Source organism: Loxodonta africana, chromosome 12 (assembly GCF_030014295.1).
Source record: "Loxodonta africana isolate mLoxAfr1 chromosome 12, mLoxAfr1.hap2, whole genome shotgun sequence".
Lineage (NCBI taxonomy): Eukaryota > Metazoa > Chordata > Mammalia > Proboscidea > Elephantidae > Loxodonta > Loxodonta africana.
The window spans coordinates 95,806,128-95,819,315 of NC_087353.1; the positions used below are offsets into that span (position 1 = coordinate 95,806,128).

Sequence of the window (13,188 nt, forward strand, 5' to 3'; positions counted from 1 at the left end):
AGGTCCTGTTCTCCTCCTCAGTACCCCCAACCTGGGTCCAGGTAGGCCCCGCTCCCTCCAACTCAGCCCCCCAGGGTCCAGGCATGGGAGACCTCACTCACGTGCTGCTGGCTGTAGCCCTGCAGAAGGAGCAGGTGAGGCGACTGGTAGAGTGAGTGGCGCATGGCACCCTCCTCAGCTGGGCCCCCCGCGTCCCAGGCTGGCTCCTCAGGGCCCGGGCCAGCTGGCAGGGTGGCGTAGTGTGGTCTGCCGGCGTCGGAAGGCGGGCCAGCTGCACTCAGGCTGGTCTCACTGACGCTGCGGCGCAGGTGGGGTGGTGAGGGCCGTTGGGTACCTGTGGCTGTGCCCTTGGCCCGGGTCCGCTGGAGCCTCCGTGCCTGGGCATTGATCCCTGGAAGAGGATAGAGCAGGGCACTGAGTGGAGACTATGCAGGCCCAATGGGCAGGTCCCACTACATTCTGGGCTTCAATCTCGGCAAACCAGCTTCTTCCTCCTCATCCTGCCACCAGCTCGCTGTCCCTCAAGGCGTCCCCAGGAGACCAAGGAACTCTGTTCATTGACCCTCTCCATTCCAGGACTGGGTGGTCCTTGGTATTCTGTGGCCCCCTTTAAAGTGTGTCCAGGGGCAGTCACTGAAGGGTTCAGAGAGGGCTCACGCTACCCCTCAGCCACTAGAACCGACGACACATGGCCTTGATCTGCCTTCAGGACATCAAGCCCAAGCACACCTTGCCCACCACAGCACTAACCGAGCCCGGCCTGCTCTGGGCCCCTGCATGGCGCTGCAGCAGTCTGAAACCCCCTGGAATCCACCTGTCCCATCCTCCCATCCTACCTGGGCATCAAGTGAAACCTCTTGGGGTGGGGGGAGGGGGGGCTGTGATTAGATGAGATCACAGGTGGGAAGCCCTGGCACCTGGGCTGTGACAGGCAGAACCTCTCACTGTCGTCCCCCATCCCCCACGGAGGAAGTGGGCACAGAAGGGGTCAGCCGCCCTCCTTCCCATGCTTCCTCTCTGACAACCCAGGTCAAAGCGCACAAGCAAACATGCGTAGGCGTACACACATGCACGCACACACACGCACACGTAATACACGTGCAAACACGCCCGAGAAATGCCATGCTGCCCATAAAAGACTTAGAATCTCACAAAAAAAGCAGTTTTTTAAACTAGGCCTGAGATGCTGAACGCGGTGCTAAACCTTCCTCCGCAGCCCCTGTTGCGTTTTCTCCGCCACAGCCTTTGCGGGGCTGGGACTCATCCCCAGCGGAGGCCCGGCCTCCTCCGGCCAGGCCATTCCCGGTACCACCGACCGAGGCCTGGCTGCCAGGAGCTGGGCGGGGCGTCCTTTCCCGGCTGGGGGTTGGAGACGGGGGACGGCGGGGGAGAGGGGGCGCCACAGAGCCCAGGCCTAGGACCGCAGAACCGGCCGCAGCCCGCGGGTGTGAGCGAGCGGAGAGGGCGGGGACAGGGGGGAGGGGGGAAAGGAGGGGGAGCCGGCAGGTGGAGGCCGGCGGGGGACCGGCAGGCGAGGGCAGGTGGGGAGGCGGGGAAAGGGGGGGGTAGGGGATGGGGAGCCCGCAGGTGGAGGCAGGCGGCGGACGGCGGGCGAGGGCAGGTGGGGAGGCGGGGAAAGGTGGGGGCGAGGGAAGCCTGCCGGGCCCCCGGCGGCCCTGGCTCCTCCTCTGCTCAGGACGCCAGCCCCACGGCGGCATCCGCACAACCACAGGTACTTCCCGCTGCCACTCACCGCGTGGGGCTGCACTGAAGGTGAAACACCAAAAACCAAACTCCAGTCCAGGTGTGTTCTAACCCGGGGCAGGGGTGCGGAGCCGGCGCAGCAACGTCACCTTCCAGAAGCAAGGCCCGGGGGCAGAGCGCAGGTCGCCTTCCTCTTAGGATCTTGGGCTGCCAAAGGTCCCTGAAGAGGCCTGGGCCCACTCCTGGGGGCTTCAGCGCCCCCTTCCGGGACAGCCCCATATAATGCTGCCCACTTGGAGCCGCGGGCTCCCCAGAGTCCAGCTGGATAGGTTCTAGGGTTGGCGACCGTCCCAACTGCAGGCAGGGCTGAGAGGGACCAGCCGCTGTCCCCACTACCACCACTGAGACTGCCGGCTCCATCCTACCTTGCCGGAGCACACGCCCTCCCCAGCTCCCCAGCAGGACCCTTGCATGTGTGTGTACACTTGGAGTGACACAGGACAGCCACGAAACTGCCACTCGCACTAGCAAATCACAAAAAACCACCCAGCTGGCCTGCTCCCAGAGCCAGAGCAGGCACCTTCCCCACCTAGATGGAGACAGCCAGAGAAAACCAAGAGCCATGTATACACATGGTGGTGAAAGGAGAAAGCAAGAATAATGTATATGGTATGATCCCAGTTGTTACGTTTTTTTTAAAGCAAGTAAAGCGCCACTGTTGCTCCTGGCTTGTATATGTGTGCATGCAAAGCTCTTTTTAAGGAGCCCTGGTTGCTAACCAAAAGATCAGCGGATCGAATCCACCAGCTGCTCCTCAGGAGAAAGAACTGGTGATCTGCTTCCCTAAAGATTACAGCTTGGAAACCCTATGGGGCAGCTCTACTCTGTCACATGGGGTCACCGTGAGTTGGCACAAAACACCAAATAACCAAAGTTCTTTTTTAAAAAGCTGTCACTTACGAGGTGGAGGGGAATAGCATGGGATGGTGGCCAAAACGGACTTCAACTTTATGCAATGTTTTACTTAGTTTATTGAGAAAACTCTAAGTAAAAGAGAGGAAATGTTTTCCCCTGTTAACTCTGGGAGGTAGGCACCCAAGTGTCAGTTACATTCTTCTTCATACTCTTCTTTATTTTTGAAATTTCTTCCTAAAACAAAAATCATAAACTTTCCAAAGGCCTCTCATTTGTCCATGACTTTGTAGCGCTGAGTGATGGTCTGGGAGGTGGCGGGGTGAGAACTTAGAGTGGCTGTGGTTTCCTCGGAACCCGAGCAGGTGGTGGGGAGTGGGGCCAGAGTCGTGGCTGAGGCACTAGAGATGGCCCCTGCCCCACACCTGGGCACAGGTGGGTCAGCAGGGCTGCCTCGAGGGCAGCAGAGCTCTGAGGGGCCCTGCGGTTTAGAGTTCTAGTAGAGGCAGCTACAGTCACTCCGTGCTGCCTCTGATTTTTCATCCTGGCCTCTTCCTCACCCATGCACGGAGGCTGTCCAAAACCAGGACCGGTGTGATGGTTAAGACTGTATGTCACAAAAAAAGAAACTTACAGGCCAATATTCCTCATGAACTTAAAGACACAAAAATCCTCAACAAAATTCTAGCCAATAGAATTCAACAACATATCAAAAAAATAATTCACCACAACCAAGTGGGATTCATACCAGGTATGCAGGCATGGTTCAACATGAGAAAAACAATTAATATAATCCATCATATAAATAAAACAAAGGAATCACATGCTTTTATCAATTGATGCAGAAAAGGCATTTCACAAAGTTCAACACCCATTCATGATAAAAAAAAAAAATCCCAGCAAAATAGGAATAGAAGGAAAATTCCTCAACATAATAAAGGGCATTTATACAAAGCCAACAGCCAATCTCATCCTAAATGGAGAGAGCCTGAAAGCATTCCCCTTGAGATAAGGAACCAGACAAGGATGCCCTTCATCACCACTCTTATTCAACATTGTTCTTGAGGTCCTAGCCACAGCAATTAGGCTAGAAAAAGAAATAAAGGGCAAAAAAGAAGTAAAAGTATCTCTGTTTGCAGATGACATGATCTTATACACAGAAAAACCTAAAGAATCCTTAAGAAAACTACCAAAACTAACAGAAGAGTTCAGCAGAGTTTCAGGATACAAAATAAACATACATAAATCAGCTGGATTCCTCTACACCAACAAAGACAGCGACGAAGAGGAAATCACCAAATCAATACCATTTACAATAGCCCCTAAGAAGATAAAGTACTTAGGAATAAATCCAACCAGAGACGTAAAAGACCTATACAAAGAAAACTACAAGACACTATTGCAAGAAACCAAAAGACCTTCCTAAGTGGAAAAACATACCTTGCTTATGGATAGAAGACTGAACATTGTAAAAATGTCTGTTCTGCCCAATGCTATCTATAGATACAATGCAATCCTGATCCAAATACCAGTGACATTTTTTAATTAGATGGAGAAACAAATCACCAACTTCATATGGAAGGGAAAGAGGCCCCAGATAAGCAAAGCATTACTGAAAAAGAAGAACAAAGTGGGAGGCCTCACACTACCTGACTTTAGAACATATTATACCACCATGGTGGTCAAAACCGCCCGGTACTGGTACAACAACAGATACCTAGACCGATGGAACGGAATTGACAATCCAGACATAAATGCATCCACATACGAGCAACTGGTATTTGACAAAGCCCCAAAGTCTGTTAAATAGGGGAGAAACAGTCTCTTTAACAAATAGTGCTGGCATAACTGGATATCCATCTGCAAAAAAATGAAACAAGGCGCATACCTCACACCATGCACAAAAACCAACTCAAAATGGATCAAAGACCTAAATGTAAAATCTAAAACGATAAAGTTCATGGAAGAAAAAATAGGAACAATGCTAATAGCCCTAATGCACGGCATAAACAGTATACAAAACATTGCTAGAGCTGCAAAGACAGCAAGAGAGAAATTAGATAACTGGGAGCTCCTAAAAGTCAAACACCTATGCTCATCCAAAGACTTCACCAAAAGAGTAAAAAGATTACCTACAGATTGGGAAAAAGTTTTTAGCTATGACATCTCCGATCGGCAGCTGATCTCTAAGATCTACACGTTACTGCAAAAACTCAACAACAAAAAGACAACTCAATTAAAAAATGGGCACGCAACACAAGGGAGGTCAGCACAATTGGACTAAACCAAAAGCAAAGAAGTTTCCTGAATAAACTGAATGCTTTGAAGGCCAGCGTAGCAGGGGCAGGGGTCTGGGGACCATGGTTTCAGGGGACATCTAAGTCAATTGGCATAATAAAATCTATTAAGAAAACATTCTGCGTCCCACTTTGAAGAGTGGCGTCTGGGGTCTTAAACACGAGCAAGCAGCCATCTAAGATGCATCAATTGGTCTCATCCCACCTGGATCAAAAGAGAATGAAGAACACCAAGGACACAAGGCGATTACGAGCCCAAGAGACAGAAAGGGCCACATGAACCAGCGACTACATCATCCTGAGACCAGAAGAAGTAGATGGTGCCCGGCTACAACTAATGACTGCCCTGACAGGGAACACAACAGAGAACCCCTGAGGGAGCAGGAGAGCAGTGGGATAAGCAGACCCCAAATTCTCGTAAGACCAGACTTAATGGTCTGACTGAGACTAGAAGGACCCCAGTGGTCATGGCCCCCAGACCTTCTGTTGGCCCAGGACAAGAACCATTCCTGAAGCCAACTCTTCAGACATGGATTGGACTGGACAAGGGGTTGGATAGGGATGCTGGTGAGGAGTGAGTTTCTTGGATCAGGTGGACACTTGAGACTATGTTGGCATCTCCTGCCTGGAGGGGAGATGAGAGGGTAGAGGGGTTTAGAAGCTGGTGAGCTGGACACAAAAAGAGAGAGTGGAGGGAGAGAGCGGGCGGTCTCATTAGGGGGAGAGTAATTGGGAGTGTGTAGCAAGGTGGATATGGGTTTTTGTGTGAGAGACTGACTTGATTTGTAAACTTTCACTTAAAGCACAATAAAAATTATTTTTAAAAAAAAGGGGCAAAGGATATGAACAGGCACTTCACTAAAGAAGACATTCAGGTAGCCAACAGATACATGAGGAAATGCTCACCATCATTAGCCACTAGAGAAATGCAAATCAAAACTACAATGAGATTCCATCTCACTCCAACAAGGCTGGCATTAATCCAAAAAACACAGAATAATAAATGCTGGAGAGGTTGTGGTGAGACTGGAACACTTACACACCACTGGTGGGAACGTAAAATGGTATAACCACTTTGGAAATCAATTTGGTGCTTCCTTAAAAAGCTAAAAATAGAACTACCATAAAATCCAGCAATTCCACTCCTTGGAATATATCCTAGAGAAGTAAGACCCTTTATACGAACAGATATATGTACACCCATGTTCACTGCAGCACTGCTGGCAATAGCAAAAAGATGGAAGGAACCGAGATGCCCATCAATGGATGAATGGATAAATAATATACTACACGTCGATAAAGAATAATGATGAATCTCTGAAACATTTCATAACATGGAGGAACTTGGAAGGCATTATGCTGAGTGAAATTAGCTGCAAAAGGACAAATATTGTATGAGACCACTATCGTAAGAACTCAAGAAATAGTTTAAACAGAGAAAAAAATATTCTTTGATGGTTATGAGAGGGGGGAGGGAGAGAGGGAGGGAGAGGGGAACACACTAATTAGATAGTAGACAAGAATGATTTTAGGTGAATGGAAAAACAACACACAATACACGAGAGGTCAGCACAACTAGACTAAACCAAAAGACATTTCCTAAATAAACTGAACACTTCCAAGGCCAGGGTAGCAGGGCCTGGGGTTTGGGACCATGGTTTCAGGGGACATCTAGGTCAATTGGCATAATAAAAACTATTAAGAAAACATTCTGCATCCCATTTTGGGGTCTTAAACGCTAGCAAGCAGCCATCTAAGATACAACAATTAGTCTCAACCCACCTGGAGCAAAGGAGAATGAAGAACACCAAAGACACAAGGCAAGTATGAGCCCAGGAGACAGAATGGGCCACATAAATCAAAGACTACATCAGCCTGAGACCAGAAGAACTAGCTACAACTGATGACTGCCATGACAGGGAGCACAAGAGAGAATCCCTGAAGAAGCAGGAGAGCAGTACGATGCGGGCCCCAAATTCTAGTAAAAAGACCAGACTTAATGGTCTGAGACCACAGGGACCCCAGAGGTCATGGTCCTAGACCTTCTGTTAGCCCAAGATAGGAACCATTCTTGAAGCCAACTCTTCAGACAGGACTTGGACTGGACTACTACAAGACAGAAAATGATACTGGTGAGGAATGGGCTTCTTGGATCAAGTAGACACATGAGACTATCTGGGCAGCTCCTGTCTGGAGGGGAGATGTGAAGGCTGAGGGGGACAGAAGCTGGCTGAATGGACACGGAAACATTAGGGGGGAGAGCAACTAGGAGTATATAGCAAGGTGTATATAAGGTTTTATATGAGAGACTGACTTGATTTGTAAGCTTTCACTTAAAGCACAATAAAATTAAAAAAAAATATATATATATATAAACTAAGAGTGTAATAATGTTATAGTAAAAAAAAAAAAAAAAGATTGTGTGTCAACTTGGCTGGGCAGTGTTTTGGCAGTCATATAACGTTGTGATCACTTCCCTGTTGAGATTCCATTCATGATCACCTCATGATGGGATCTGCTGTGAGTAGTCAATCGGTTGAGAGGGAGTTTCCTTGGGTGTTGCCTGCATCAAATATAAGCAGACACTCTGCAAAACTTGGGGGCTTTTTACTTGTGCTGGATCCTGCAGCTGGCTCCTGTTCATCTGACCTCCTGTTCTTGGGACATGAGCTAGCAGCTTACCTGCGGTCTTACCTGCCAATCTTGGGATTCATCAATCTTTGCAACCTGTGAGCAAGAGCCCTGCTCCTGACCTGCCAATCTTGGGCTCACCAGCCCCTGCAGCTACATGAATTAGGAGAAGCCTCTATCCTGACCCACAGACTTGGGACATTCCAGACTCTACAACCGCATAAGACATTTCCTTGATATAAATCCCCCTCTCTCTCTCTCTCCCTATATATATACACATATAAACATATTATATATATATATATATACACACACACACACACACACACACTTTACATGTTTTGCATCCCTAGAGAACCCAGCCTAAGATAGCGGGGCTGTCTTTACTCTGAACAGAAAGCTCTTGGGTGGGGAATGCTGCAGGTGGGACACGTGGGGGAGAGTCACTCCCACAGTTAAACCAAGAAATATTCAAAAGGGTCATGCAGTGGGGTCAGAGCCCAGGCATCCCTAAGGCTCTAGGCCCTGTGTCCCACTAGACCTGTTGCTTTACGAGGTGAAGAGGGGAAATGCTTGCAGGGGAAGGGGCTCACTTGTTCGGGGGTCTTAGAGAGATGCAGTCTTTGCCAGGAACGAGGTGATTCCAGGAGTGCCCACACACCAATCTGGAAAAGTTCATCAATGGCAAAATTTAGTGATAAAAAGGTCATAGAGAATCCACTGTTTCACAGCAAATTAATTCTAAGGATGTAAAACATTTCAAGGAGATAGGACAACTGGGAGAGGACCTAAAACACCACTTGCTGGCACTTTAAATTTTTCACACTGAATGAAGAGGCCCTGACCTTGTGATGTTGTGTCTTCAACCCAGGAAATGGGAAAGGAAGCCCCAGACTCACAGAGTAGAGCTGTGACCATTCTCAGAGGTGCGCCTAAAGAGAGGAACTCTGGGCTTCATGTTCCCTGGAAGCTACTTCCGGCTGGTCTCTGGCCTGCTCAGAACCCTGAGCCCACTGCTCCATGGGGGAGACTCATGGTCCCTTCTTTTCTCTGGATCAGGGGACACTCTGGGCGAAGCAGCCATCAGGACAGGACGAGGAGGAAGGGGATGACATCTGTGGGCCAAGATGGTTCTTTTATACACAGCTCTCCCCCACCCCCACAAGTATTTGGGTTCAAAATGTTCTACATCCTACTTTGGTAAGTAGCATCTGGGGTCTTAAAAGCTTGTGAACGGCCATCTAAGATATTCCACCGGTCCCAGCCCACCTGAAGCAAGGGAGAATGAAGAAAACCAAAGACACAAGGGAAAGGTTAGTCCAAAGGACTAATGGACCACAACTACCACAGCCTTCACCACACTGAGTCCAGCACAACTAGATGGTACCTCCACCAATTGCTCTGACAGGGATCACAACAGAGGGTCCCAAACAAAGCTGGAGAAAAATGTAAAACAAAATTCTAACTCACACACACAAAAAAAAGACTTACTGGTCTGACAGAGACTGGAAAAATCCTGAGAGTATGGCCCGCAGACACCCTTTTAACAGTACTGAAGTCACTCCTGAGGTTTACCCTTCAGCCAAAGATTAGACAGGCCCATAAAACAAAACGAGACTAAATGGGCACACCAGCCCAGGGGCAAGGACAAGAAGGCAAGAGGGGACAGGGAAGCTGGTAACAGGGAACCCAAGGTCGAGAAGGGGAGAGTGTTGATACGTCGTGGTGTTTGCAACCAATGTCACAAAACAGTATGTGTATTAATTGTTTAATGAAAAACTAATTTGCTCTGTAAACCTTCATCTAAAGAACAATTAAAAAAAAAAAAAAGAATTTGGGTTGAAACATACCCTCCACAGGCAGAGAGGAAAGGACTCTGTATATACAGGGATGGCAACACTGATTGTGAAAACAGCCAGAGCTCCCATCCAGGCTCTAGTCTGGCTTCAGAAAGTACTGGAAAGAAAAACAAGCTCTTCTCCTGAACACCATGAAGCTCCTCTATAAATTCAACCTGTACGCTTTACCTCCTCATCCTATTATCTCTTCTTTTCCTAAAATATGAAGGTTTGAAACAACAGATACAACTTGGACAGTTTCTGTTGCTTACACTCACTGCCAGGGTTAGACATGGTCTCAGAGATGAGGTGATTATGGACAGTTGGTGGGGCAACAAGATGTTCCTGCTTTGTTGTTGTTGTTGTTGTTAGGTGCCGTTGAGTTGGTCTGGACTCATAGCGACCCTGTGTACAACAGGACGAAACACTGCCCAGTCCTGCACCATCCTCACAATTGTTGTTATGCTTGAGCCCCTTGCTGCAGCCGCTGTGTCAGTCCATCTCATTGAGGGTCTTCCTCTTTTTCGCTGACCTTCTCCTGACCCTGCTTTAGGGAACATCATTAAAATTAGGGAAAATGAGAGTGAAGTTATCCCTCGTAGCAGTTAGGTATACGCTGCTACAATAAATTCGGCAGGAGCTGCTGCAAAATACAGAGGTTAGATGTACCTTAAACACATTTTCTTTTAACTGGTATACCTTTTTCTAGGTTAGAAAGAACATGGAGCTCTAAGTTAATCAGGCAATCCTAGAAATAAAATAGACTGAATATGTACAAAAGGGAACTACCTAAGGAGAATTTGGCGAGCACCTATCTACGACATGGCCAGCTCGTGGCTGCTGTGCCGATCGATCTTACCAAGGGTTTCCTTTGCCCTTGCTGGCCCTCTCCTTCACCAAAAATGATGTCCTCCTCCAGTGACTGACCCCCTCCCAGTGCCCTATGCAAACCAAGTGCGTCAGAAAATGTTCTGCTGTGATCCATAGGTTTTCACTGGTTGATCTTTACGAGTGGATCTCCAGGCCTTTCTTCTTAGTCTGTCTTACTCTGGGAGCTCTGCTGAAACCTGTCCACCATGGGTGACTCTGCTGGTATTTGAAATCACAGTGGCACAGCTTCCAGCATCATGGCAACATGTGGGACAGAATGGGTAAGTACTGGCATATTCACACAACACAATACAATCTAGCAAAGAAAAGGAATGAAATAAACTTTTGAGCAACGCTATGGACGAATCTCACCAACCTTATGTTGAATGATAGCAAGACACAAAAGAAAACAAATCCATTCACATAATGCTCAAAAACAGGCAAAACAAAACTTTTTACTTTTAAAACATATACAGGATGTGATAACACTACAGAGAAAATAATCACTGCAAAATCAAGGCAGTGCTTATTTCTAAGGGCAGGGTAGGGAGGGCTGAGCGCAGGGCAGACACAGGGTGTTGATAATGCCATTTCCTGACCCAAGCAGAAGAGCAAGCTGGATTCTACCTGCCCTAGAAGCAAAACCCAAGTCGGGTAGTACTCACTTTGTAATTATGTATTAAACGGCACTATTAGGATTTGTGCTCTTTTCTGCATGCAGTTTGTTTCACCATTACACACACACACACACACACACACACACACACACACGACGCACACGTGCGCTCACGCTCACTGGTCCTCAGCCTCCCTGGCCACTTTGTGTTATCTTTCTAGGGCAGAGAGAACATAGCTTGTATTTTCACTACCTCTACCGAGTAAACTGAGAACAATCTGTTAACGGCTCCTAAACCGCACACCGGGAGCTGGGAGGCCGAGGAAGAGGGCGGGGACTTGCTGAATGGTTACCTGTAGACACGGACAGGTGCTACCAAGATGAGGCAGTGGGTCTGGCAGCTGCCCACAGAGTGCCCGGGTCCCCGCAGTTTCCCCCAGTTGAGGGTGGACGCCGTACAAACATGCATGCACAGCCTGCCCCGCAGCAGCCCCTCGCAGCTTCAATGTCCAGCCCCCACCCATTTCTTTACAGCGGAGTCTCCTTATTTCCCACCACTGAGTTCTCTCTCTGCCTGTGCTGGACCAAATAGCCGACTGCCCACCTGGGACCTAGGGACTTTGGATTCTCCAACAAAACGCAAATTTCCTGAGCGCTCCAAGCCTTCTCTTCACTTACTCTGGAGGGCACCCCAGTATAACATTGTTCTGGGGCAACAGTGGGGGTACTACATCTGTGATATTTTATTTTTTAAGCTGGGCCATGGGCACACAGCAGTTCATTGCATTATTCTGCTATACTTTTGGTATGTGTGAAGTATGTCAACATAAAGAAGAAAGGAAGGAGAGAAAATCACAGAATGAGAAGTATAAATGGCTGATAAACGTTCTACAAACTGTGCAACCTCGCTTATGGTAAAGAAAATGCAAACTAAAACAATGAGGCACGATTTTCCCCCATCAAATTAATAAAGCCACTTAAATAATACAGTCAAATGTTAGTGAGGACAGGAGAGATGGACATTCTCATAAACTACTGGTGGAAATAAAAACTGGCTCTGATTGCCACCCCTGCCCCAACAATTTCTGCAAGCATTTATCAAGAAATTTCTAGTGGCTCCACGAGAGAAAGATCTAGCAGTTTCCTCCCGTTGAGATTATAGCCTAGAAAACCCTATGGGGCAGTTCTACTGTGTCACATGGGGTCGCTATGAGTCAAAATTGACTCAATGGCACCCAACAGCAACAACAGTATTAAGAGATTTCAAGATGTCTCCATCCTTTAGCACCACACCATCCTTCCACGAAGGAATTCCACTCTTAAGTGGCTTTCCCTACAGAAATAATCAGAAAGGAGTCAAACACTTCTGTACAAAGATGTTTGCATAAGCATTTATCTGTAAATAGAGAAAAATGGGACACATTCTAAAATTCCAATAGAAAAATGCATAGGTACTCATTCACTAGCATTAAAAACAATGTTCAAGATGAGGAAGTGAATATACTAAGTAAAAAAAAAAAAAGAGGGGAGCATACAACTATGTACCTAGCTTGATTTAAATACCATAAAAAAATGAATGATAAGACTAAGGTTGGAAGGAAAAGTACCAAGATGCCAAAAGCAGGTCTCTCTAGGAGGTGACATTACAGGTGATTTTACTCTCTTCTTTATACTTTCCCTTATTTTCCAAATTTTCACCAATGTCTTATTTTCAAAAGCAGGGAGAAATTATTTTTTTAAAGCACTGAAGAGTATTATTTCCATGGTATCTTGGTTATCTAGTACTGCTATAACAGAAATACCACAAGTGGATGGTTTTAACAAAGAAAAGTTTATTCTCTCACAGTCCAGTAGGCTAGAAGTCCAAACTCAGAGCCCCGGCTCCAGAAGGCTTTCTCTCTGTGTCAGCACTGGAGGAAGGTCCTTGTCATCAGTCTTCCCTTGGTCTGGGAGCATCTCAGCGCAGGAACCTCAGGTCCAAAGGACATGCTCTGCTCCTGGAACTGCTTTCTTGATGGTATGAGGTCCCCCGTGTCTCTCTGCTCACTTCTTTCTTTAAATCTCAAAAGAGACTGGCTTAAGACACTCTCTAATCTTATAGATCTCATCAATATAACTGCCACTAATCCAACTCATTTTTTTTTTTTAATCCAACTCATTACATCATAGTGATAGGATTTACAACACATAGAGAAATCACATCAGATGACAAAATGGTAGACAATCACACAATACTGGAAATCATGACCTGGCCAAGCTGACAGATATTTTGGGGGGGACACAATTCAATCCATGACACATGGTAAAACTTGGATCTTCT

The 13,188-nt window shown here is 47.2% G+C and overlaps 1 protein-coding gene across 1 annotated transcript in view; it reads right to left on the reverse strand.

Annotated features, from left to right (window-relative positions):
• RADIL (Rap associating with DIL domain) overlaps positions 1 to 13,188 on the reverse strand; it is a 69,755-nt gene that overhangs the window by 24,583 nt on the left and 31,984 nt on the right. The window contains exon 2 of the mRNA XM_003416601.3: positions 102 to 391. Coding sequence (XP_003416649.1) covers positions 102 to 391 — 290 coding nt within the window. The remainder of the gene's footprint in view (positions 1 to 101; positions 392 to 13,188) is intronic.